A 26,864-nucleotide genomic window follows, 5' to 3' on the forward strand; every position below is an offset into this window, starting at 1 on the left:
CAGACACAAGCAAACGTGCACAAATAGGAGGGCACCATTTTCACCCGGCTTACTCTATTCCAGGCTTATTTACTGAGAAAGACTGGGAGTAACTTGGTCTGACAAGTGACTCGTTGCATTAAAACCAACAGCCAAACCGCCACAGCCTCCCCTTGGTTGCGTACACGGGCAGGGTGAGGGGATCTGCCCAGCTCCCCTGCACGGCCTGGGCTCAGCCGGTGCAGAGGCAGTGCGGGAGGCCAGACTGTGTCTACACCGCCAGCAGCAGATCTCAGCCCGCTTGCCAGTCCACACTTGCCCACCAGCCAACATGTTCCCATGCAACCACAAGTTTTGCATCGGGAGAGGAGGGGCCCGACCACAGCCCAGCAAGCAGGAACCCAAAATCTTGCTCCCACTGTTTGGGCTGAGCATGAGCACACACCAAGCCACCCACCAGCAGACGTCCTGAACGTCCTTGTGGACGGGCAGCTTCAGGCTGGGCTACTGCTGGACTGAGAGCCCCCAGCCCAGGCAGAAAGTGGGGAAGGGGTGGGAGACACAGCCACAGCCACAGCCATGGCTTGGAGGGTACAAGGGCTTGTCCCCCAGGCTCGCTGCCTGCTGGCATGCGGGGGGCGAGGCAGGACACCTCCCAGCACACACCTGCACCGTCGCAGCCCATCTCGCTGTGGCCACAGACACGCATGGGAGACTCAAACTGGAGGGAAAGGGCGAGATGGGAAGGGAAAGGGGGCGAGCAGGAGGAGCCTGGGGACAGGATAGCTGTGCCGGGACACGAGGAGGAAGGAAGGGACGAAGCCTCCGCCGGAGGATCCCTCCCTCTCCCCTTCATTTCCGCCCAGGAAAAAAAAAAAGGAAGACTTTTCCCTGCCTGGATTTTTTTCCCAGCGTCCCCCGGCCGCTGCTGGTGAAACCCCATCTCAAGCCACCCCGTCGCCATGGCAACGGGCCGAAAGGAACAGATGGTCCTGGCGAGCCAAATCCCAAATCGAGGGGGAGCGACGCGGGAGCGCAGGCAGGGCAGGAGCGGGCCCGGCCACACGCCTGGGGGGACAGGGAGGTCACCCCCCTCTGCTCCTCTCCCTCCTCCTCCCGCCATGACGAGATATTCGTAGGCTTGGTGCCACCTCGGGGTGGCCTCGCAGGAGGGAGGGACACGCATGCTCCCCTCCCAAGGGGCATGAACCCTCTGACACCCACCATCCTATGACCTGGACTCCCCTGGGTGCAGGAAGAGCCACGTTTTCTCAGACATCGGGAGCATCTCCCTGCCCGCCTTTAGCAAACCTCACCCCCTAAGACAGGGGATTGCACAGCAGGCAGGCGCGTGGGCCAGACCTTTTCATCTGTGAAGTGAGTGGGCACAGGGCTCAGCTGGCACAGCCTTGCCGGGTCTCCCAGTCTGACTCATCTGAGGGATGAGGACTGGTACGGATGAAGATAAAACTCAGCCACTAATCTCCCTGTGGATTAACTGTCAAACCCATCCATGTGGGGCCACAGTGTGGGGCTTTGGAGCAGACAAACAACATCGAAACCCTCCTGGAGATACCCACGAGTCCTCTGGAGTATTTGAGAGATGCAGCCAGGCATGTCCCAGGCACCCAGAGAGAAGAGGTTGTTTCTCAGGGGCACAGACCTCTTCCCCCCTCTTCGGATCTGCAGAGTGAGCTGCAAACCCGATACAGCTTGGTGCGGTCAGCCCCATGACTGGCTGCATTTTGGGGGAAAGCGGTAAGTCTGAACTACACTTCAAAGCCTACAAAGTTGTCTGGACCTGCAAAGGGGAAGGACTTGCTATGGGGAAACAGGCTAAAAACGCCGAGGAACATTGTTGCAAGAAATAAAAAATAAAAGAAGTGGCTTTTCATTTAGGAACGTTAGCTCCTAGCACAGGCTGTCTCAACTGCTCAGGCCCATTTTCTCCAGAAAAAACCCAAAGCAGCACTTGCTCTCCAGAGCCAGTTTTGGAGCTGTTACCACCATCATCACCACTTCCTTAGCTCCAGACAAGTTCAGTCTCTGTGAATCATGGCTGAGTTTTGCAGCCATGTCCCCCGATCCACGCGGACCAGACAGCTGCTCTTCTTGCCCACGGACTCCCAGGGAGTTTTTGTCCCACCTGGGAGCAGTGTTTCTCAGGGCTCAAGGGCCAGAAGAGGCTGGGGACGGAAAGCAAGCGGTCCCCGCGTGAGAGATGAGCGTGTTGGGAGGCTGCATGGAGCGTTGCAGGGAAGGGGGAGCTAAACCCCCTCCTGCCTAATAGCAACTGCTTCTCCCTGCATCAACCGTTCCTGCGCCAAGCTGCTCCCTTTCCCGTGGCCTTGGCACGCTCACAGAGATGCTGGCCTCGGGGGCCCAGCCTGGCCCAACCGGCTCCCAGCCCACACCCGTGAGAAGAGCAAGAGCCCGTCCTGCCTCTCAGGTGTGGCCCTTCGCCTCCGGGCTCCCGCCCGGCGAGAGCGCTGGTGCCAGCTTGGATGTGGCCACTTTTGCTGGTGAGAGAAGGGGAGCAGGAGCTGCTGGGCAGCAACACCCTGCCAGGGAGGTCTGTGCCAGGGCAGCGGCTCGTGGAGGCTGCAGAGCCTCCTGGTGTGGATGGGGTTGTCCGCAGCACCCCTTTTCTGTGCTTCCTCTCCTTCAGAGGGGTTTCCCAGATTTTTTTTCTGCTGGTGTCTGGGTTCAGCCCTTTCTTTCCCAGCCTGACAAGCCCTGGAAACCCACATCTTTTCTCTGCAGAACAGGTTGGGTGCAGGAGCAGCCATGCCCGCTTCCCACGCGCCAGCACAGCCCAGCCTGGCCCACACCCTCCCCCTGCCCCAATAGACTTTTTTTTTTTTTTTTTTTCCTTCTACTCTCTTTCCGGGATCAAAGCTGCCTCCCCTCCCTGTATTACAAACATTATTCAGCTGCTAGATAAGAAGCTCTCCAGCAGCTCTTTATTAATCCCGCTGGACGCAGAAAGAAGGCAGAGAGAAAGGACTCAGCGTGGCCAGGACAGAGACTAATGTTCCACGAAACACCTTTGCAAAAGAGAGGCATGTCTCTTTCCCAGAAAGTCTCATGGGAAGCTTGGGTAATAATTAACAATAATCGAACTTTAAACCCTCCATCTCTCTCTCTCTCCTGCCCAGGATTTTGTAATAACTCACCCAGCCTGAAATACTCCGAGCCTGGTTTGCTGGGACACACTGGGGCAGGAGGGTTAAGGAGGGCGATGCAGACAGACTCCGGGGCAGGCAGGAGGCTGCTGCTGAGCTTGGTGCTTCCTTGCTTTTACAGAGCTCCAGTGTCCTGGCTCCAAGCTTCTAAGAAGCCTGGATATGAACCTCCTCTCCCTCCTTCAGTGTGTCTTGCAGCTCCTTTGGCTGCAAAAAGAAATGGCTTGTTGTGGGACACATCTTCCTAGGGAAGTTTCCTCCAGTCTTGGAATACCATAGACTCTTGTATATGGCTAAAATCGTAATCTGCCCAGGAGATAGACCAGAAAGCTTTTACAGCATAAAGACACTTGTTGAAATCCATCTGCTGTCTGAGGTAACTCTAATCAGTACCATGTGATGGCTCATAGGTGAAACAAGTTGGATGGCTCACAGGGCCTGGGTTTGCATTGCTGCCTGCCCTCTCTTACGGAAGAACCACTGAGTTTTTGAAGTGCATGTTCATGCAACAGGCAGGGCATTTCTGTTATCTGCATCCTACAGTGGGGCAACTCAGGTGTTATGAAACTTGCTCAGAGCCACCTGGGAAATGAGCTGCAAAAGCAAAACACGTTGCAGATACCTGAAGACTTGCATTACTGTCCCCAGCATGCTGTCACCCTTCCTGCCTCAGCATTCACAGCAAATCCACCAAGGACAGGGCACAACGTGAACCTCTCTCCTGTCCGGCCCAGTGCACTGTCCAGCAAAGAGCCAGGCTGTGGGTGGGCGCTGCCCCAGGCTGGCAGGGCAGCAGGGGTGGGGAGGGCTGTCCAGCCCACACCTCTCACCTACCTGAAACCCTCCCAGATAGGGACTGGGAACCAGAAATGACCCAAATGCAAAACTTGTGAAGCAAGACATCAAGAGGCCTTTGAATTAAAGCAGGCAGAGAAGCCAATGGACCATGTTCACCCACTTCCATGACTTCAACCCACACATCACACACTCAGAGCAGTAAGAAACTGGGTCCAGTGTCTGCACTGACAGACTATTTGTACATCAATCTATGCAAAACCATTTCTTGTCTTCTAAAATCCCCGGGTGAGGAGCTGTCGGCCGCTGGCTGCTACGAAAAATGACAAAATAAAGGGGAGTCACCTTTCCCCGTGCTTTGCAAATGGTGTCCTGCTTGTATAGAGTAACATCGGCAAGATCAGTTGTGCAAGGCGCCCTGCAGACACAGGGCAATATGAGCAGAGAAGAGAGGGACTGCTACCGGCTGCTTTTGACAAGGAAAGGCACACAGAGGTGAAGTGAGCTAGCCAAGGGTATTCCAGGGAGCTTGTGGCAAAGCCAAGAAATGATGCCAGCCCTTCTGAGCTCAGCCTGCCTTTGCCATCACCTCCAGGCCATTCTTTCCCTTTAAGTAAAAGCTGATTCACGCCTGGTAGAAGTCAGTGTGAGGCAGCAGATATTCACATTTCCAGCGAGGTACCGTAAGGTACTCCACAGGCATGGCAGCAATTAGGACGTCAAGAATACAAAAAAATATATATACCTAAAAAGAATGATTTTAGCCTTTTATTTCCAAAGTGATTTTAGAGCCACTGAAAGGTCTCAGATCAATACCAGCAAAACTGCAAATTGGAGTCCTCCCCTTAGCCACAGAAAGGGTACAGCTGAGACAGCATCTGCACAAACAGCCTGCCCATAGTCTCTGCCAGCGTGCCTCAGCTCTGACCTTGAGGAGTTGCCTTGAAGTGCAAGAGGAAAACTCCCCTTTCTCCTTCTTCCCCCCTTCCCATGCAGCCCTGGGCTTTTGCTCCCCATCAGGAAGATCACTGCTGGTTTATTTTACTTGGGTACGTTCTTGAGTCTTGACAAACTCATTCCACATGCACACCAAGAAGACCTGCTTCATCATGCGGGTAGAAAGAAGTCCTAAGGGGTTCAAGGGGATTTTGCAGCACAGACTTTGAGGCAAATCCAGCCCTAGAGAGAGCTGAGCTACCAGGCTGGCTATGGCACTTCAGATGGTGAGATGCAGTTGCCTGTTCGTGTGCTCCATCATAAACAGGCCTTTCTTCTCCTCTCCTGCCCCACAGCTGTACATGTGCTCGGCCCCATGCCCCGGGGACCTCTGAAAGCTGCATTAAAGGTTCTCCCCATACAAACTTTGGATCAATACAGCTGTCAGGCTTTGGCCACATTACCCCTGCTAATTGGAATTACAATAGGCAGACTGCAGCTTTCACTCCATCTCTCTGTCGCTTGTCATAATGTAATCAAAATCTCTCTCGCTCTCTCTTTATCATGGAGCGTGACGGGAGCAGAGGCGCTGGCAACCACGCGGCCTCCAGAGACTACAGATTCCTGTGGATCAGACTGGGGCTGGGAAGCTTTGGCACGGGGGAGGGAAAAGAACCCCTCGCTGCCCAGACTCTCCAGCCCGCCTGTGGCCAAGCAGGTGAATGGGAGAGCCTGCCTCAGCCCCACAGCTGGGCAGGGACCTGGCTGGGCACTGCAGGGGGGGCAGGGACGGGCACTGAGGGGTGCTGACAGAGGAGGTGCAGTGTCAGGCTAAGACCAGAGGCAGCCACAGCTTGACTGTGGAGCTGGACACTGGCCGGCAGCAGAGCCCGAACGCTCACCTGGCTGTGCTGGGGAAGGAGCCTGCCTGTGCTGACCACGCGCTGGGGCACAGGGAGGGTGCCTCCTCCTCCTCCCTGCCTCCTGCCACCCCCGGCTCCTGCCTCCCCAGCAGCGCTCAGCCACCCCCATAGCAGGAGGGTCCCAGCAGCTGCCAGAGACGAAAGCGAGCAGGGGATCACGGGATAAGCAATGCGGCGGCTTGGCACGGGCACAGGGCGCTGACCAGGACTCGGGTGACTGGACAGGAACGAGCCAAAGCTCTGGGCTCGCATAGGAAGCTGCCTGCTTCTTGCTTAGCCCTGGTACAAGCAAAGCTGAGATGGCATCTAAAGGCTTCAGCTAGGTCAGGATCCCAGCCACGCTAGGTGCTGTGCAAAAGTCCCTGCCCCAGCAAGCTCCCCACTATGCTGACTCACAAACCCCGGCCCACGTCTTGCTCACTGCTCCCCGCCTATGTGCAGCAGCCCTGCCAGCGAGAGGAGAGGCCACGCACGTCCCGCTCACACCGGCTCCGAAGGCACAGCCAATTTACAGAGACGGGGTGATACATAGCGGGCAACAGATACAGCATCTGTGATTTGTTGATCATTATCAAACGGCAGTAATGCAGGGCTGAATTACCCAGATGAGGGAAGGATCAGCAGCCCAGACCTACTCACCTCCCCAGGGACTGGCCATAAACAAAACTTAAATAATTAGAGTGCTTGGGCGGAGATGCAGCCTCTAAGTATTCTTAGGCTCACGCAAATAAAGGAAATAAATTCTTGGAAGGTGCCAGGCTGGATGGGGCAGAGGGAGGCTCATTTTCCACATCACTTGAGAGCAGCCGTTATAAATCTCACTGAAAGATGCACCTCCCCAGGCTAGCGATATTTTTAAACTCCAGGAGAGAGGGGAGAGAAAAAACACGTTTCAGTATTTACACCACAGGCAAAAAGGGTATTTAAAAATCAGGGAACATTTTTGAAAGTCTGTTCCTGCCATGCCAAGAAAGAAAGAAAGAATTTTCTTTCTGTAGTGTGATAGCTGGAAATATTAGCCCCAGAGAATTCATTCCTACTACCATCCTTCTGTTGTAAGCTAAGAAATCAAACTCCCTGAAGGACTGGGGGGAGTCAGGGGATAAAGGTTTTTTCACTGGCAAATGGCTAGTTCAGTTCCCAGCTGAATCAGTAGCAAATGCAAATCAGCTCCTCTGAGTCCTGGGGGGTGACTTCTGCACTGTCCCTGCTTAGGTGGTGTCTGGGACAGTGTCCCATAGGAGATGAGACGATCTGGCTCCATGCAGCGGCACCCTCATGGGAACAGCAGTCTGGTTTGCTGGGCCAGGAGCCCGAGTGTGTAACCAGACGCAGCAGGAATAGGACACCAGGGCACAGGGACCTGCTCGTGGATGTCAACTGAAGGACTTGGCCCTGGAGTTAGAGCCAGGGCAGAGCCTCACGTGGTGCTTTGCCCGCTGGAGCAGTGTGTCCCAGCTGTTCTGTGTGGCAAGGCCACCTAAGCTTTGGGGCAGGGAAACCCACGCATCAGCTTGTGCAGGATCGCCAGGCCAGTTTTCCTTTCTGATTCCTAGTGTTCCTCCAGTTGGTTAGTGTTTCGTTCCCTGCACAGAGTGGGGAGTGGGGTGGGCTCCTCTTTTGGCAGTCATCTAGGAAATCTTGTCAACAGCTGACTGATCCCCAGGTCGACTGATCACAGGTTGAACCATGCTGCATGGCAACAGGAGGTGTAACGACGTGAGAGTTCTCAGCCTTGCTCTCAGGGGGGTCCTAGAGGACCCAAGGATAAGCTGCCAGAGCACTGCCTTCCTCTGCAACCACTGCAGCTTTCCTCCTGCCAAACTCAGTCCTGCTCCTAATCCCCTCCTGGGTCCTCAGGCATGGAGAACATTCCCCCTTTTACAAGCTGGGCTCTGTGCAAGCCTCTCTCCCTCCCATCCCTCCCACCCCTTACCAGGACTGCTGTCATCCTCCCAAAAGGATCCTATTCAGCTTGTATCAAAGGGATACATGAGCACACCCATTAGGCATCAGAGCATCAAGCAAATCCCCAAACAAGCCTCCTCTAAAGATCAGAACACACTGTAATCACTCCCTCTGCAAGGAGATCCCAACAAGCCCTCCCCCACTTTCTCCGGGTTCTTGCTGAACCCAAGCACATGAGATACGTTCGGCAAGCTCAGCCCCATCACCAGCAAAAAGTCTCTTCCTAAAACTTGCACACACAGAGCTCCAGGCCTCTCCCGGTTCCCCCACAAGCCTGCTCCCCCATTTCAGCACACAGCGGACACTCAGAGGCTGCCCCAGCCCTCGTGCCCCGCAGCAAGGGCATCGCTGCTGCCCTGAAGGTCTGGGTCTCGCATCCCCACCCGCAGCTGGAGCCCACCACCCGGGCTGGCCAGCAAGAGGGGCTGCTGCTGAGGTCACAAGCAATAGCAGCATGTCCCCTGCCCTCACCGCCCTCCTGTCCCTGCTTCCCCCCAGGAGACAGCAGAAAAACAATGCATGCCTGGGGAGAGGGGAGTGCTGGCAGCGGGTGGACATGCCTGCACAGGGGCAAACTCCAGGACAGAAGTGACACTCCGGTACATGCGTGTTGATTCACGTGTTGGTGCACATGAGTGCCTTTCATAACCATGGCCTTGAAGAGAAAAGCAAGAAGCCTTTTCTAAAGCCTTTCGTAAGACACCATGCGCTTTACCAATATGACACAGCAAGAACAGCACTTGGCTTTGAAGCCGTGACAATAGGTGTCCTGTAGCTTTGGATCCTGGGCTGGTCTGAGGCTGCCCTTTCTACAGCACCAACCACCAAGATCTCAGCCCCTTGGTACACAAAAATGAACTCACCCTTCCCAAGCGACATATACAGAGCTCCAGTGTGTCCAGCTGTGGGGTGCAATGCTGCCTAACAGCACCCAGCAGCACTGCCTATAGAGCCACGAGGGGTCCTGTATCCAATGGAAACTGTGGCAGCTGATATAAATTACAGCATGGCAAGGATGCTGCTATGCAACACATCCCTGGTCCTTAATGACCATAAATGGGCACAGCCTTGGGTCTCCCCCGCACCCAGAAGATACCCCAGCCCACAGCTCGGTCCCCAGGCACCGTGTCCCAGCAGCTGACAAGGGAAAGAGCATGAACAGGCCCAGGAACGAACAGCTTGGGCGGTTGTCTCTGCTGTGCACCACCAAATACACTAGCTGCTGCCTTCTGCTCCAGCCCTTAAAACAACATTGCTTCTCAAATGACACAGGCCTTGGCTAAGTGAGTACGGTGACATAGGCAAGAGCAGCAAGGAAATACTGTGTGCTGCAACCTCTTCGCAACAGCGGTGATCTTCTTCTTGGGTGTACTTACAGTCCCTAAACCATCTTTGATTATCTGTCCTTAACGATTCCTCTAGTTTTGGCACTTCCAGGCTAGGAAGGCCATTGGCACAACCACTCTGGTGGCAGTGTGGCTCTGGGCTTGCCTACAAGGGGTCTCAGTGCTGATTATCTAGCCCAGGAAAAGTCAAAGAGTAAAGCCCATTAGATGCCTCTCCCTAAGAAAAAAGTAGCCCTAGCTTGGCGCAGCTTAGTTCTCCAGTGAAACCAGTGTAGTCCTGACTGCAGGCTTTGTACGGATGTTTAACGTGCTGGCAGCAACACGCACCCTTCTCCTGCCCACCCCAGCGTTCACTTTGCTGGGCACATAGCACTCATCAGTCTCTGGCGCAGCGGCTGTAGCTCTGGCAGTCAGTCAGCAAAGCTGGGGCTGTAGCACACCCAGAGACCAGGACAGTCTCTTTATTTCTAGTCCAGGCCCAGTGGGAGGGCAAGGAGATGTTTCAAGGCAGGGGGAACCTCAGTCAGGGCCACGGGTTTGGGTGAGGGGTGAGCTATGACTCCAGGGTGTTGATAACTCACCCGGCCCCGGACTCCGAGCTCAGCTAGCTCACTTGTTTGGGCTATTCAAGGACAGGGCAGGGTTCATTGCTCCCTTGCTGCTCTCCCCTGCCCTGAGTGACACAGTGCCTCGCACAGGCCGGCATAACCATCGTGTATCAAGCTGCTCTACACGGAAACCTGGAGAAGACAGTGACGGAAAACCTGACCTTTCTCCTGAACTATCCAGCTCTCTGCACGTGCCTCCGAGCAAACCCTGTTCATCATATTAAACTCTCCCCTAGGTCTGTGACTTCTGCCCATCATGGACCGTTTGTAACCCCTGGCTTTGCTAGGATACCAAGCACAACAGACTCTAATTACAGGCCTCTCCTGAGCTCTTCAGTCCCACCAGCCTCTTTACAAATTAGCATTAGACTCTGACTCCACAGCCAGAACTCTGCCAACAGACTGCCCCCCTTGGCCTGTCTTTCCTAGGGACAGTGAAAATGGTCAGTGAAAAGCTTCTCAAGCAGTATCCCCCTTGGTCCAGAGGGTATCTTGCCAGCGGATAAGAAATGAAACCTGATTTTGCCACACGTGGGATCCCCAGTGCAAAAAGTAGATACCTACAAGGTCAGCTGAAATCCAGTGTCTCCCCTGGATCTGCATGATGTGGCTACAGACCCTCCACTGCAGCAGCCTGTTCTGAGACCGTGTCTTTAGCCTCGCAGAGAGAACAAGGCTGGTTTTGCTTTCAGGTGGCCACACGGCACTTTGCTTCAGCCCCCTCGTCTCCTGCACAGACGGGCCTTTGTGCTGGGAATGACTCTCGCCTGTCACCAGAGCAGAAACGCTGGATGTTAGCCACTGGCTGCGAGCTGCATGGACCCTCTGTCACTCCTGGCCATGCCTCCGGATGCCCCGCTCTAGCACGGGGGGAGGAATGGATCTTCCATGGGAAAGGAAAAATAGACTCAAAATCAGTCTGACTATGGGCTTTTCCCAGGTGGAAGGAGAACTGCTGAGAAGAGAGATGGAGGCAGAGTCCTCTTGACTAACTAGGCTTGGGAGCACCTGCTGTCTCATAGCCAGGTGGTCCATCTGGTACCTGCCGCTGCTTCAAGGCAGTGATGTGATTTGCAGGTCCTTCTGTAGCATCCCTGCATGGTCGGGAGCAGATGGAAGCACTTTGCTATTTCCTGCAGTTAGAAAAGCAAATAGGCTGGGATGGAGAACAGAAAACCCCATCCCTCTGTTTTCTCTTTCAGGGAGGAGTCACACGGATTCTGCCTCTCCTTAAGCTCTTCCCCTGCCCACCTGTAGGTCGGGTGCAGATGGAAAGCAGTGCCGTACACCGATCTCCAACCGGACTGGCTCGGAGCCAGGGAGGCCAGGCCTGGAGCAGGGCAAGGCAGCGAGGCAGAGTTGGGCAGACAGTGCTTAGAAAGGCTTTCCTCTTGCAACACACCAAATACTGTCAAAGGAGGATTATAAACCTCCTGCAGGGACAGCTTTATCGTGGGGGAATGGAGAAGAGATGGTTCATCAAGTTGGGTCAGTTCCTCCTATCCATCCCCAGCACCCCACAGAGATGTCGAAGGGACAAGAGACCCCTGGCCAGATCCCCCTGGCCCCGGCAGACCTGTGCCACGCAAGGCACAAGCAGCTTCCCTAGTCTGGGACCCCCTGTCCTCCTGGGCTGGGCAAAGAGGAAGGGACTGAAGCTCTCTCCTCCCTCTCATGCCCAGTAGCTGCTGTTCATCTGCCTTGGGATTGCTGCAGAGCCGAGAGCTGCCGCAGCTTTTATGATGCCAGCCCGCGTGAACAGCTGCATCAGCCCCAGAGACGGGGAGAAACAGCTAATGGACAGCAAGGCATTAAACTCCCCACGCTTCCTCGGGTGCCCACAGAGCCAGGGACATGCAGAAATGACAGCACGGGGCATATAAAATAACACAGTGCTGGGAAGGGTAGCCCTTGCACCTGCGAATTTTGCTTCCCTTTTCTTGTGTGACAGAGACAGGATTGTAAATGCAGGACTTTAAACCTGGCGTGGTAGCACAGTGGAAGGACAGAGAGGTGCCTGTCTGGCTGCCACAGGCTCTCACTCGCAGACTGAGGGGAAACCGTCCTTCCTCCCATGGATGATACTTCTGCACTTAAGCAGCTTGGGCAGGAGTTTCTCTTCTGCTACGGAGCTGAGGGGTTCCCCTTGAAAATCAAGCTGGGCGCGTATGCGCACGTGTGCTGGGAGGCTACGTGCATCGATCTAGCCCGGACTAAACCCTCATCGGGGGAAGCGAAGAAAACCATAAGGCCAGGAGAATATTTGCAGCTCAACAGCAGACAGGAAGAAAGAAAGGGGATGTATCATGAGAGGTTTCATTCCTTAGTTAAACAAATTTTTACCTGAAACAATAATCTGGGTTAGGGAGCCCTCACTGCAGAGCTCTGAATTCTCTGTGCTGGGACGGCTGCGCTCTGGTAATTAACACAATAGGTGTCTCAAATGCAAACTGGGTCCCAGCTCCAATGGCTGGCGGCACCAACTCACCCTGCATCAAAGCTGCCCTGATTTAATCTGACGTATTTGAAAAAGCAAGAAGATCTCTAGGGGTTGCTCCGACTGGAGTACCTTTGTCCCGCTCTCATTTGTTTCTGCTTTTTGCACCGATATGCCTTGCTGGCCTGTGAAAAGGACTGAGCAAGAGCCATCATGACCTCGAGCTACGATGTTGCAAGCCTCAAACCTTTTCTCAGAAGCCCTGAGGATTGTGGCCGGCCATCTAAGGACTTACCAACTCATCCCTGCGGTATTCACAGGCAACCTGACTTCCGCTCTTCCAAAAAATCTTTTTCCTCTGGTGCTGCCCCACCATCTCCCCCACATGCCTGTCTGCTGGTGGTCCTGTGTAACTCCCCAGGGTGCTGGAGGTGGGAAAGAGCCTTCACCTGGCTAGTGGTGGCCACGCACCGCTCTCCCCCGCCTTCTGATGGGCTGTCCCCAGCCTTAGCAGAGGGCAAGGGGTGCCAGTGGAAGCACAGGCCTGGGAAGCAGGTCACGACAACCGGCTCTTCTGGTTCCCTTCATGATTCAGCTGAGGTGTGAGCGGTGCCCAAAGGATCCTTCTGGTGCCTCCCTGTAAACTTGGCTTTGTGGCTGGTACAGCTGCAGCCCAGAGGAGGGGTGATGAGAGATGTGCCAGGCTCCGCCAGCATCGGCATCTTGTCAGCCACCAGTTAATTGCGAGCACTTGCCTCGCACTGGATGTGTTGCTGGATGTGGTAATGCCCTTGCTTCTGTACGTCTCTGCAAATGGATCCATGTGCGCTGGGCTGGCAGCTCTTGCTTGATTAACGCTGCCGGTTCAGAGAGCAAATAGCATTAACCACGGCTGTCCCCTGGCTCTGGCCATGGGGCAGCCACCCTCCTGCTTGTGGGCTGAGCTGGCTCCCAACACAGCCTGTCGCCTCACCCACACTGACACACACATGAGCTCATCAATTCACACCAGCTTAAAACTCGATGGGTTGGTTCCACCGCAACAAGGGAGGTTTAATGAGAAAATATCAGCAAAAGACACACTTTGCTTCCTGAAATAGTCCGATGTTGTTGTTTTTGAGTCCTGGGAGGAGATAGATGGGGGACAGAAAAAATAACCACTGAGAACTCAAAGCAAAGGCTGAACAAAACTCTGGCAACTTTCTGCCTTTCAGAAGGGATATTAAAGCAGCTCTTTAGGGTACAAGATGGACCAGATCCTGCAGTGACACACTTCGACTACTCCCAGCACTCCCGAGCGCTGCCGTACCTCCCCGGGAAGGAGCCCTCCCTCCAGCTGCAGCCAAGGTCGACCTAAGGCCTCCAGGTCACTGCAGCTCAGTCAATGCCGCTTTCAAGCCCTGTGATGGAAAAACCCTGCATCAAAGCTTCAAACACCTCTCCAGCTCTCCCCTGCTGAGGATCTCAAAGCACTTTGCAAAGAAAGACTCCCAGGCCCCTCTCGGAGCCCAAGAGGTAGCCCAGTGATAGCAGACAGGAATTTGTCCCAGACAGAGGGGAGTGTTTGGCAACAGAGGCCCAGATCTGCAGATGCAGGACCAAGCACAGGATGAATGCCTCTGCTCTGCGTGGTTGCATCTCAAGCTGTACCAAGTTTCGTGGCAGGGATAAACAGACAGATTGTTAAGCTTTGTAAAGCATAAATTTAACCGCAAGTGTTCCTAACCTCTCAGGAGCAGCCGCCGAGGATCTCTCCTCCCCAGTACCCCATGGCTTTTCAACAAGCCCTATTCATACCAGTATCTCAAAGCCCTAATGCTGTAGTCTGAGTTGATACCTGGTTAATGGTTCCAAATTGTCAGGCAGGCAGATCTGCATGGAGGGCTGCTGGAACCTTGAATTGAATCCGTTCTGGACGATTGAGCCGATCACATTAAAGCCAATTTGTAAAGCAGATTTTTATAAGGGTCTCCTTACAGCTTTTACAGCAGGGAACTTTTATTTCCTTATCAGAAAAAAAGCTAACATTGTCAGAAGGGGGAGGTAGTATACGTGGATGGGAACAAAATGAAATGGCATTGATCAGATGAGCATGGAAGGTTTTCCGGAAAGCAGGTAATGTCTCCTGCCTTCCTCCCACCCTTCTTGGGCGCTAGCTACCAAACCGCATTTTTCAACAAAGTCCACAGCTACTAATTCACTTCGAGTATCCCAAGCTTCCCCTCTCCCCCTCTCCTCAAGCAAGCCTGTCTGCATTCAAAGCTTACATATGGCTTGTTATATATATACCCTCAGCTGATTTTGGCACGATGCATCGCGAACTTGAGGAACTACCTGCCTCAGTATGGCATTCAGACCTGTGGTTGAGGTAGGACTGGCAGTCTGCTGTGGCTCTGTGCAGCACCTAGCACGGTACTGTGCTGGTCCTTCCCTGCAGCTCTGGGATGTGTCCACAGTACAAGTAAGCGCACAAATGAATGAAACGAATGAATAAATACGTAATATAGGATCAGTCGTTCCTGCAAGTGTGGTGCATCCACCACTAAACTGGTCCAGCTGAGAGTCTCGTCCGCGCAGGCTGCAGGGTACTCGGTGATCACGGACAGGGGTTGGGAAGGATTATCCTCCCGGAGCATTGCAGAGCTGGCCGTACCCTTTGCTTGGCAAGGCACCACTAGATGCACCACTGGCTTATCCTGGCAGAGCTGTCAGTGGGACAGTGCAAGACAAACTACCGGGCTGCTGCAGAGTGGCAGGAGACAAGATTGCCTAACTGCTGGCAGCAAAGCCTCCAGAACAGCTAAAAATAGAGTAAGTGGGGAAAAAAGTCTCTCTTGACAGGGCAAGGTGAGATGCCAGGTTGCCCCAGGGTCACTGTCTGCATGTCTCCTTGGTGAAAGCAATTCCTAGAGGGACTGGGGGAGCATAAACCCCTTTTGATTTACCCAGCACAGTCACCACAGCATTACTCCACCTCCAGTGCCTTCCCCGGGGGTTGTGGGGAGGGTTTTCTGCATGGGGCTGCCCGGAGGAGGGGTGAGAAGGAGGGAAGACCAGGTGAAGAATGGCATGGAAAGGTCTGAGCCTCCTTGTGAGGAGCCAGAGCTCAGCCAGGCACCTGCCTGAAACACAGAGGAGTGCAGGGAGCCAGAGGCGGCTGTCCCTTCCATCACCTCCTTCTGCAATGCACAGCAGATCCCTTTGTCCTGGGAACCAGGAGTTATACCCAGACCGGGTTTCTCATCACTCTGTTAACCTTTTCCCTCTCACAGTCTCCCTGGTTTCTTGACCACTACCCCCTCCCATTTCACCTCTGTCCTCACCCAGTCACTGCGCTCTGTTGATCTCCCATGCCCTGGGTGTTACCATCTCCGTCTTTGCTAGCACTGGGGAACCCTGGCACCTGGCATTTGCTCAGATGGCCGGTCTTTTGGCCCAGACCTTGCTACGCGCGGCCACATCTCAGAGTCACAGCCCAGCCAGCCTGGCTGCTCTTCTAGGATGCTGCCCCAGCCCAACGAGAGGAGGAGCGGAGGCAATTCCAACTTCTCTCCAGCTGCAGACCCCCGGTCCTCCCGCAGGCACAGGCTGCCTCTTACCCCTGCAGAAGGCTGGATACCGACCCGGGGGTGGCACATGTGCCCGCTGCCGCACACGCCAGACCCAGTCACCAGGAGCCTGGCCTCAGAAAGGCAAACACCCGTTCTATTTGCACTTCCCAGTTCATTCACGAGCGCTGTAAGCCCAGACTGCTGGTTCCCCTTCCATGTCTCCAACAGCCGACTCCAGAAAGCCCTCCAGGACGGCGTTAACCCATTCGGCAGTGGAGCAGAATGAAAGTCCCCCCCCCAGGGCACTTTGCGGGGTGGGTCACTCTCCCGCTTCCACGAGCCGTGCTAGAGCCCAGGGCAGGACCAAGCCCCGGGGTGGGGACACACGGGCTGTTCCGCAGCTGCCACGGTAGGTCGACTGAGCCGGGGGGAAGTCGATCCACATCTTTGCCCATCTCCCCCTTTCCAGGGATGGATCAGAACCAAAGGGATGGATCGGGCACCCTCGAGTGCAAAAGCAGTGAAAGGAAGGTCTGAAACCCGGGAGCAGTCGAGTCCCTCCGCAAAAGAGCCCGTGGGAAGCGTGTGTGTGTGTGTGTGTTGAGGGGAGCAGGGATTTCGGGGACGCTGGAGAGCCGAACCCTTCCATCTCTCCCCCCGAAACATCTGTGCTCATCACCCAGCCCTGTGGCTCCCTTCCCCGGGAAGCCTGGCTGCTATGCCTCGCTAGACGTTGCTCGATCCAAAAAGCAAACAAACGGCCTCAGCTCCCAGCACTCGGGAGCCCACTGCCTGCAGCTGCTTCCAAAACAAACGACCGTGTTGTTCCTCTCCAAACCAGAGACGCGATCGGCCCCGGCTCTCTCCCACCCTCCCGCAGATGCTTCCACACCTGCTCCAGACCCGAGCGCGCACCCCAAAAAGCCGATCCCGTCCTTCCCCGCCGCTCCGCAGCCCTTCCCGCACCCCTCGTCCCGCCATCGCGCCCCCCCCACACACCCCGCAGTCCTCCTCCGGGGCTGCCCCGACCCCCGCAGAGCCCCTCCGCCTCCCGGGGGGACCGGCCGGCACCGGCTCACCTGGTAGGAGCGCGGCCGCCAGGATGCAAACTCCGATAGTCCACCGAGATGCACGGCAACTTGTCTGCAGCTGTGAAGCCATGAGAGTTCCTTAGGAGAAATGGGCAGGGGTCGGTCTGGCAGCGTCGCTGGGCCCCCCCCCCCCAACCCTCCCTGACCCCGGTGCTGTTCAGGTCTGCTTAAAAAAAAAAAAAAAAATTAAAAAAAAAATAATGTGGGCGCAGGAGGACAAAGAGGCGGTGCGCCCAGCGGGAGGACGGGCGGCCGGAGGAGAGCTTCGCGCATCCGCAGGGGCCCGGGGGCTCGGCGGGGCGCGGGGGCCCCCTCCGCGGGCGCGGAGCGCTCCGGCCGGGTGCTTTCCTCCGGGAGCGAGCACGCCCGCAGAGCGGGGCGAGGGAGAAGGGGAGGGGAAAAATGTAATTTAAAAAAAAAAAAAAAAAGGGGGGAAAGAAAAGGAAAAAAAAAGGAAGGGGGGGTGAGGAAAAACAAATAAAGAGAAGCGAGGGAGAGCCCTCCGCGGGCTGCTGCCGCCGCTGCCGCCCGTGGCTCCGGCGGCGGGGCTCGGCAGCCCCCGCCCGCTGCCTGCCCTCCGCTTCCCGGGGCGCCGGGAGCCCGGCGGCGCTCAGGCGGGGGGCGCGGGGGGGGCGGCGGGCCGGCTGCGGCGCTCCATGGCCGGGCGGGGGGCGCGGGGCCGGGCCGGCCGGGGGGCTGCGGGGCTCGGCCGCCCGCTCCACGCACACGCACACACTCCCGGGCGGGGCGGGGCGGCGGCGCTCGCCCGCTCCTGCGTGATGTCAGCGCCGAGCGGAAGGAGGGCGCAGCGTTAACCCTTCGCCTGCCCCGCGCCGGGAGAGGGGCTGGGGCGGGGGGGGGGGGGGGCGGGGGGATCGCCGCGCCCCGGGGCGGCGGGGGCTGCTCGCCGCGGCTTGCGGGGGGCGGTCAGGGCGGGCCGGCCTCGCCCCTCGCCTCTTCGCCCCTCCGGCTGGCTGCTGCTGGCAGCTGTCCTTTGTTCGGCGAGTGGCCGGCGTGCTGGCAGGGGATAATCTCGGAGCGCCGGGCGCCTGTCGCCTCGCCGAGGTGCCCCAGCACCCAGGTTTCGCGTTTTCCGAATTCCCTTGCGGGTGGGGGAACGCCTGGGCAGGGACAGCAGCCAAGCTATCTGGCCAGCGACACGACATCCCAAAACGCCTTACATAAACCGCGTGTGAAACAGCCACAGCTATCATCTGGAGTCTAGATTTACACTCCTAAACGCTTCGGATACAGATCCCAAGTAATACACAGCGTCCTCACGGGGCCTGCTGCGAGAGAGAGCTGGTTCGGGACACATCCTGCGGGCGCTGGTCAGCGAGGGGACTCGGAATCAGCGCAAGGGCTGGTGCACCGGGGAAGGGAGGCACCGGTCTGCCGCGCTCTGTAACAGCCCTTGTTATGTGGACACAGACACAGCCTTTGTGGATTTTTTGCTAAGGAGGTATTTAGCCTGCTGATGCCAGCTCCTGAGCTGCCCTGGCCTCCACAAGGATGCTGAACCCCAAACAAAGATGTGAACAACAATGACAACAACCACCAACAAAGTCACGTTGATTTCAAGCTCCATTAGAACAACACAGGAACAAATCAATGCCTGGCAAGCAGAAAAGGACAGAAGCAGTGGGGAAGGATACCACACATAGTGGAAAAGAGAAGGAGGGGGCAGCCAGCAGCTATAAAAAGATACCTCTAAGGACCCCTTCAGCAGTCTCCTCCTCCTTTTAATTCCTTTAGAAGTTAATTCCTGTTCGAGGGAAGGATGGGCAGCTCTGTAACAAAGCGGATTAGCCAGATACAAGGTTTGTTCCAAAATAACAAAAGTTATTACGTAGTAATGAGGTTTAGTTAATAGATTCACAGACTTCAAGGCCACTGGGATTCCTCTGGACATCCTGCTTACGGAGCGGAGGCTGCTGAACTTGTCTCGATGATTGCTGCCTCCTGCCTCTTCTCTGAAGCTGCAGGCCAGAGCTTAGGAGCGCAACCCCCTGTCCCTGTGGACAGGAAAGCTACGGAGAGCTCCCGGCATCCTTGCAACAGCTGCCTCAGTGGTTGGTTTTCCTGTCCTCGGAGCGTTTCTCTGGCTATTTTCACCTTTAATCCATAAAATCTCATTATTTCTTTTCCTGACTCTATTAAAGAGATACCTCTGATGAGACATTACTCCCCTGGGCAGGTTGCGATCGAGTTCCCCACGTTACACAATGTTCCAACTTACATTTTTCCCACTGTTATACCCTCCCGCCTCCCTTTTAATATATTGCCACTGGCACCTGAGCTAGCCTCTGCTGAGATGCCTGGGGCATGCCAGACCTCAGCTTTCTGCAAACCCAAGCAAAGACATCTTGGGTTGGTGACCCTCGCTTCACACGTTCAGGGTTTCCCTCACAGGCCCAGCAGCCAGAGGTTTTCCTTTGTGAAAGGAAAGAGTAGCCGAAGCTGGGAGCATGCAGTACGCCACGCAGGCCCCTTCTCACCCTTGGCAACCCTTCGGTGCACTGCTTGGCCACAGCCAGCAGCGATGGTTTGTCAAACACTGAAACTGCCCGAGTCATTCACCATGAGGGCTAGGAAGGGCACTGCTGCTCCTGGGGGCTTGTGGGTGACACAGAACAGACATGGCAAACACACAAAATTCCCCCCCCCCCCCCCCCCCCAGTTTGTTGCAAAATCAAATCTAAAATCAATTGCAGAAAGAAAAACTGGGGTATGATAAAGATTTCCTTCAAGAATACGGGGAGCCTTGGGCCTTGGCCTCCCAAATCACAGACCTCAAACATTTTGAGACAAAAATGTAAATCCATTAGCAGCAGCAGCAGTAGACCATTAGCCCTGGTGCATCAGGCCTAACTTACTGAGCCAGAATGTATTATTTTCATGATCCTGTGCAAAGCAAAACCCATCACATTTGGCACAGTTCTGGCTGTTAACTTATAAGATTTATTACACAGTGCCATGGGGCCCCTCTTCTGCAGCTTTTTGTGAGTCCAAACTTTCCGTGAAACCCAAGGGGACTTCTGCGTGAGCAGGAAAGGCAGGAGTAGAATACTTTGGTTTGGCAGTTTTTGTTATTTCTACGGGAGGAAGATCATAATATGTAACATATTTAATTGCATCATACTTATTTTTTTGATTTGGGGAGGTCTCTGAGTGCATGTCCTCTGAGGGGCTGGTGGGGCTGCCTTCTGCTCTGCTATATCAGCTGGTTTAGCCAATTGTTTCTTTCCTTGTTTCTAACCCTCACAGCGGTAGGTTTCTAAAGTGCATCCCAGCCAGAGACGTAGAGGAGAGGCCCTGACTACTTCATATACCACGGTGCCTGCACTAATAGGGCAGGGGTTTCAAAGGCTGCCCATCCTTTCCATTCCTAGTGCAGGAACACATGAACCACTCTGAGGCTCAGAAATCCCTTTCATAAACCTATAAAGATATTCCACTAGAAACAAAGAGGTAAAACACCAACTCACCCAGTGCTTCAGGTAGTCTGAAGGACTGGGCTGTGAGGAATCCCCCCTTCCCCAAGGAAAATCATTCCTAATACTGTACAGAAGTGATATTTACCCTGTCTTGATTTTTAGGGATAGTAGAAGTCTCATTTTAGATGGCAACTAGCCATCTGAACAGAGATCCAAACGTTATACAAGCCCCTTCCTCTACACCCCTGTGAAATCTGTTTTAGGCACAGATACTAGAAATGGTGTAGTAACTTGGCCGACACTTACATAAGTTGTCATGCTAATATAGTTCTTGAAAATTGCAATTAAAGCATGAAACAACATTTGGCTGAAAAAAAAAAAAAAAGGCTTGCTTGTAGTCGATCACTGTTTTGTCCGCCCAGCATTTTGGCTGTTCAGCCAGCACGAGAGTTTTCTGCTGATGCTGACATGTGAGGTAACGTCTCTGCAGCAACCTGCTGTAACAGGACGTTTCACGCGCACCTCCCCAAATCCTTCCCACTGGCTAACGTGGTTGAGCATGGTCTTTTGGCAATGTGCAGGAGGGCATGGGATGGGTCTGGTAAGGGTTCTGCAGTGACACCACTCCTTTGGATGGGGTCTTCCCTGGCAAGCTGCTACCCATCCTTCCCCGAGTCAGGGCAAAACGGCTTATCCAGATCTTTGTACAGGCAGCTCCTATCTGCTCTGGGATGAGCAGCACATGCTCAGGAACAATGGGGCTGGGCTGATGGATAGCCCTCAGGGGACCACTGCCTTTCCATCCTCGGCAGCCCATGGAGGAGGAAATGTCACCCAGCAATTCCCCCCCACTGGTGAACTCCAGTTCCCCCACTGATGTCAGGGCTGTACCTCACCCCCCTTTCCAAGCAGTGGCCGCTTTCCAGTGGCTCCCTGCACACACACGGCCTGGCAAGGCCCTGCGACTTGAACGGCTCAGTGGGAATGGGCATCTTATCTTATTTTTCACAATTACGATTACCAGAGGGGATTGGAAGGAGGGAAGAAGGGGGAGAGGAGTTGCTCTGTAAAACATTCCTCAGTGGGTTTTTTCAGCTGCTTTTGTTTGTTGAAGAGCCCGCAGCAGCGGCCTGTCATTCTGAGCTGGGAGCGCATTTGACACTCCTGTCTCCGCCGTGTACCTGGTGTGTATTTGCTGCAGTGCTGATTACATTAACTTCTGTGTTTATAAACATTTTGAGTCAGTGCAGAAGGCTGTGCTGAACAGAATTTTAAAGCCGGCATCAGTTTTATTTTTGCTTTTTCATCTGTAAACACACATAATGTGTCTGCAGCGCAGTCAACAATGAGGGATCAGAGGTGCAAAGGGCTCCCTGAGCTGATTCTCTGCTTGGCTTCACTTCTGAGCTCTTCTGATACAGCCTCCTACATGCTTACATGAACACACATACATACGCACACATATACACCGTACAGACAGCAGACACCCCTTCCGATCTGAAAGAACCATCCTTTTAAAAGGCAATTCAGTGCTGATAGTCACTCCTGTCCTGCTGTTCTCTGGATAGGGCCATCAGTTGGAAAAGAAATTAAATATGAACTGGTGAGAAAATTGCCTCCCAGTTAATGGAAGCTGATGCAAGTTGTGAGCAGTCTGCAAACAGCAGTGGGGTTTTTCGGTCCCCCTCTATTGAAAGGTTTGCAATAGCCTTGCTGCTATGTTCTCCGAGTGCCTTAACCCTCTCAATCCCTGCAGCACCCCCTTGTGAGGCAGGAATTAAACCATAATCCTCATTATACATGGATAAAAGAAGCCCAGGGAGATTAGGAATCCCAGCCTTGCAGAAAGCAGTGTGAGCTCTACTACAGGCTTTCAGTGGGAAGTGGCTGGAAGTGCAAGGCTGGTGGGCTCGGAAGGACCCAGGTTTTGGGAATGCCCAACAACGGTTGATCTGAGTGCCTTTCGATCAAGCCAGACGCAAATTCGGGGTGAATTTGGGCTGGAGTGCTCTTGATGAGTAAGACTGCTGCAAGCAGCATCCATGTCTAGCTCTAACCACTGCACCATACAGCTCTTTGGTCCGTTCTTTTTCTCCCCGGCTTTCGGTGCCACACCTTCCACTCCTGCCATCAACAGTAAAGTTACTGCTGGGAGATGGTTTTAATTTTGAGTCCTGTCTGAGCCTGGCAGAGGAAGGGATGGAGGCTCTCTGTTGATCGGTTAGGAAAAGGGCGCCAAACTTTTTGAGTGCTCTTGAGGCGTCTCCTGGCTTACAGTCGCAGGAACAGGGGTCACTCTCCCGAGCAGGCAGTGCCGGAGCAGGAGGGGGTGCGGCTGCTCCCCCCACTCCCCGGCCCGGGACCACCGGGGCAGATGCATGCCCGTCGCACGGCGGGACGAGCATCTCCGGAGGAGCAGGCGGGCGGAACCCCTTGCAAGGGGAAAAGGCGAGCGGAGGGGGCTGGTGGCTCCGTGCTGCTCCCCCCGGGAGCCCCGGAGCCGGCCCCGGGCATCGCTGCACCAAGCACAACCGCCGAGCACCATCTAGTGTCAGCCGGGCCGCCTCCGCCGCTCTGCCCCGGGGAGGTGACACCCACCGGGCGGTGGGACCAGCCGCCAGCCCCGCCGAGGGGACGGCACGGCCACGGCGGGGCCGGAGCCGCGATGGAGCCGCGATGGAGCCGCGATGGAGCCGCGAGAGGAGCGCCGGGAACCGGACACCGGGTCTCGGCTTCGCGGTGGGGTCGGTGTGGGCTGTTCCGCGTCAGCAAAGAGCAATTGCTCGGGCAAAGCTGCTTAAACGCTTGCTGGAAGGAGCGATCGTCTTTCTCGACAGAGCTGACGTCTAAGAGGGAATTAAAAAGTCTGTCTTACATGCACACAAACATGCGGGCGTGCGCTTGGGATTGTGCGTGTGTGTGTGCGTGCATAGAGGGCCAGATTAGACACGGCGTTCACAGCAATACTGGGGCAGAGAGAAAGAAAACATAGAGGAGAAATAGAAAATGAAATATTTCAAAGGGCATGTGTTCCCGTCATTGCTAATGAGGTCCGGCAAGGGGAACGCTCTCTCTTCTCTTCAAAACTGGTCTCTCGGCTCCAACATCTGAACCGATACGCTCTCCGGCGCTGGCACAGCTCATTCGGAGCACGCACAAGCCTCAATGGTTATTGTATTAGAAAACAGCATGCATTATTGAACAGCACTGTAGCCCTGCCTTCCTGAGTGCCTTGGCAGTGCCCGTGCATGGCAAGGAAGGCAGGACACAGAGTCCCAAACCAATACCCAGAATAGTCTTATGACTGAGGGTTTTAGAAGCTGCTGTGCAGTCATCCATGAGGAAAAAGCCACAGAGAGGATTTCTTCTCAACTGGAAATTCACTGACACGGTCTGCTTCGGGTTTGAATCAGGATCAGAACTTGCTGTAAATTTACAAGTGGAAATAAGCCCTCTAGTTTTAGTGTTTGGACAAATGGGCTTCTTTTCTTGCATAAGCTCTTCTGGGACCTGATCTCTGGATCGCAGGGTGAGAAGTCAAGAGGTTTGCGGGCCTATCTCATTTGCAGGCTGTCAAGTCAATAGCACAAGAGTGTAAATCTGATGCTATGGCAGTAGAGCTGCTGCTGTGAACCCGGAGCAATGCCCCTGCAGGCACCACTATGAGTCTGGAGGGACACATTGCCATCAGCAGAGTAACTCCACTGTCACCCCGCTGGAGTCCCTGGAGTTGGAGCAGATCAACTCCCCCATGCCAAGGTGTACCTCTGGAGCAACTCCGGTGCATTAACTTTAGCTAATCTGCAGCAAATGCAGCCCAGACATGGGAATGTCTGGTGTAAATCCGGAGTGAGCTGAGCACAGTTGCTGCTGTGAACATGGAGCAGCCCCATGTGTGGGGCAGCAGGGCAGCCTGGTCCCGCCGTGCTGGCGTGGCTGGTCACAGAAGGCAGCCCAAGGCTCGCTCCCGGCCGGCACAGCTCCGCAGGTGTGAGCTTTGTTAAAAATCCACGTCCAGGTGGGGAAACACTTCTGCTGCACAAGCAGCTTCCCCATTCAATCCTTGCCATTTGCTTCTGAGGCACATGCAGCAGACACTGGCCTTTTTCTCTCCCCCGCTTCCAGCCAGGCCGTTAATTTCCGGCTGTCACAAACGAGCTGTTTCTCTGGGAGCAGGGCCCTCTGCCCCCCTCCGCCAGGCAAGGCAGGCATCAGCCTTGTCAGCATCCGGATCGGCCACAGGAATCAACACATCCCTGTGATGCTGATTTATCGCCCTCTAGGTTGTCAGCATAAATACTTGATAAATACAGATATGAATAATACAGGCTGAGTTTGCCTTGTTGGCATTAATGAATCTCCTGTTGGTGAGCAGGGGGAGACTCTCGCCAGGCTGTGCATGCAGTGGAGGTCTCTTGTGCACGCTCCTCCACTGTCCCGGGGAAGGCAAGGGGTTTTACTCCAAACAGTGCTTTTGCAAACCTAGAGTGATCCCCCTTGCAGTCTGCTTTGTAAATGCCAACTGGGCCTGGCTGGTGTCGATTCAGAGGAATTTTGCTGCAGTCCGAGGAGTTAGCGATGTGAATTTGGAGGGACTCCAAGGGAAATGTTTCTGTCAGCCTGGAATAACTGCAGAGAGGCCAGTGCAATGACATTACTGTTCTCTCTCAGAGGACAAACCTCTCCTTGTGGGCCAGTTCCCTCCTCCTGTCTAATTGTGGGAGCAATCCTTCTCCTCCATCCATGAGCTTCTGCTTTCTCCTGCAGATGCTGGAAGAAGGAGGTCACCTGCCTTATGCTGAGCTCCTAGGAGATCATGAGACCTTTCCAGAGGGTAGAGAGGCTTTGCCCATCTTCCCGGGAGAGCTGCTGGCCTGGCACTGAGGACGAGCATTTGTCCCCATGACAAGTCTACCCAAACTTTCACTCAAACAGCCAAAGAGCCAGGCTCTGCCTGCTAATTCCTACTAACTGTTTGGTTGACCTCACAGTGGAAATGGTCTACAGGGTGCTGAATTTTCCATGGCCATGTTTTTGGAGGAGATTTGGTGATGTTTCTCGATTCCAAATCCTCTCTCATGGAGTGACAAGCTAAGCCAGTATCTACATGGAGTTTCATGGTAGTAAAATTCAGAGTGTCTTCTAGAGATCTTTGGCAAGAAGACAGAAATCTTTTAGCAGCAGAAATAGACTCCTGAGTTCAGCCTGTATTTCTGACACATATTTTCCCATGTAATCTTCTGTGTAGTGTTCAAGGCTGGATAGGGCTCGGTTAGTTTTTTTTTTCCCTGATATAAACAATTGAGAATTCACTTTGCAGCAGAGCTACCAATGCCTGTCTATGATACCTATTCTGCTAGTGCATATAAGCATCCAGATGTGAGTCTGTGTCTTCATCATTTCATGCCTCAGTTTACCACCAATGTGTTAGAGCTAACAAGAATTTTGGAGTCTAAAAGCCCTTAGTGGCTGGAACACACTCAGCCAGGGCCTGGATAAATGAATAGATGGTTTCCATCTGGAGCATTATGGGAGACTGGACCTCTTTAGAGGTGACGTATTGTGAGATGGATAACAGCAGGGACAAGCTGTTAAGGGCTTTCTGTCCTTCTGTGGGCAGCAAAGGTTTCTTTTATCTTTTAAGATAACCTGATAGAAGTAGGGCTATGGGCTCACTCTATTTGTCAAGTGATTTTTTTTTTTTTTAAATGTATTTAAATTCTTTTACAGTGTCTGTTAATGAAACTTCAGTGACCCTGAGGCTCCTGAGGGAATCCATCTGCATCTAAGTGACGGAAAATGAACTTGTTAATGGCTGGGGCCTGCTCAGTCAATATAGGAAATCGATCCCTAGTGATGAAGGGCTGTATGGGAAGGGGCTTGGCTAAGTGGGTTTTATCCTCAGGGTGAGTAGGGAAGGGTGGGTGGGTGCGCACTGCAGAGCAGTGACTGATGAAGAGGATCAGACGGTGCCTCATTTTTCCTGCTAACTGCAGAGATGTAGAAGGGCTTGCCAAACTGAGGTGCTTGTGCCTGAAGGACATGCAGAAAGCCTGTGCAAGATCTGATTGAAACCTACGTCTTTTCTGTGCTTGTACACCACCTAGCACCACGGGGGGGTCTTCTCTCCCTTCCTTCCCAGTTTCCCTCTGGGGAGGAGAGATGTCTCTCCAAAACCACCCATCCTTGCTGCCATCACACCTATTTTCCTCCTGTCACAAATGATTCAGCATGCGGGGGAGACTAGAGCTCCCAGAAGCACTCACACTGTGGATAATAACAGGATAAAGGCTGGCACTCCCCATAGGCCACTGGACAGTGTGCACCAGGTGCCCGGATCCTCTGGGAAGTGCTCCGGAGCACTTGGGAACATCTGTTCTGGATCTAAGAGGTGTTATTTTGGGGAGGGGCTTGTCCTGATCTTGCCTTCACTTGGGCTGGTAAACTCCCATGAACTCCATTTCCAGCGACTCTGGGACACTCCCCCTTCACCTCCAGCTCATTCCTTTCCCCGATGGCCTTTCTGCACTGCAGCAGGGACACAGGTTTCCCCTCCCTAATGCTGAACTTGTACGTGAGCAGGGACTTGCAACTCCAAGGGTACTTGG

The 26,864-nt window shown here is 54.3% G+C and overlaps 1 protein-coding gene across 5 annotated transcripts in view; it reads right to left on the reverse strand.

The window, feature by feature from the left end:
• The window catches only part of NECTIN1 (nectin cell adhesion molecule 1), a 105,766-nt gene extending 88,316 nt beyond the window's left edge, over window positions 1-17,450 (reverse strand). For all 5 annotated transcript variants that reach the window (XM_074848718.1, XM_074848722.1, XM_074848719.1 and 2 more), the window contains exon 1: window positions 16,808-17,450. In XM_074848718.1, coding sequence (XP_074704819.1) covers window positions 16,808-16,889 — 82 coding nt within the window. In that variant the 5' untranslated portion in view covers window positions 16,890-17,450. The remainder of the gene's footprint in view (window positions 1-16,807) is intronic.
• Between the last annotated feature and the right edge of the window lie 9,414 nt (window positions 17,451-26,864).

Source organism: Strix aluco, chromosome 23 (assembly GCF_031877795.1).
Source record: "Strix aluco isolate bStrAlu1 chromosome 23, bStrAlu1.hap1, whole genome shotgun sequence".
NCBI classification, from domain to species: Eukaryota; Metazoa; Chordata; class Aves; order Strigiformes; family Strigidae; genus Strix; species Strix aluco.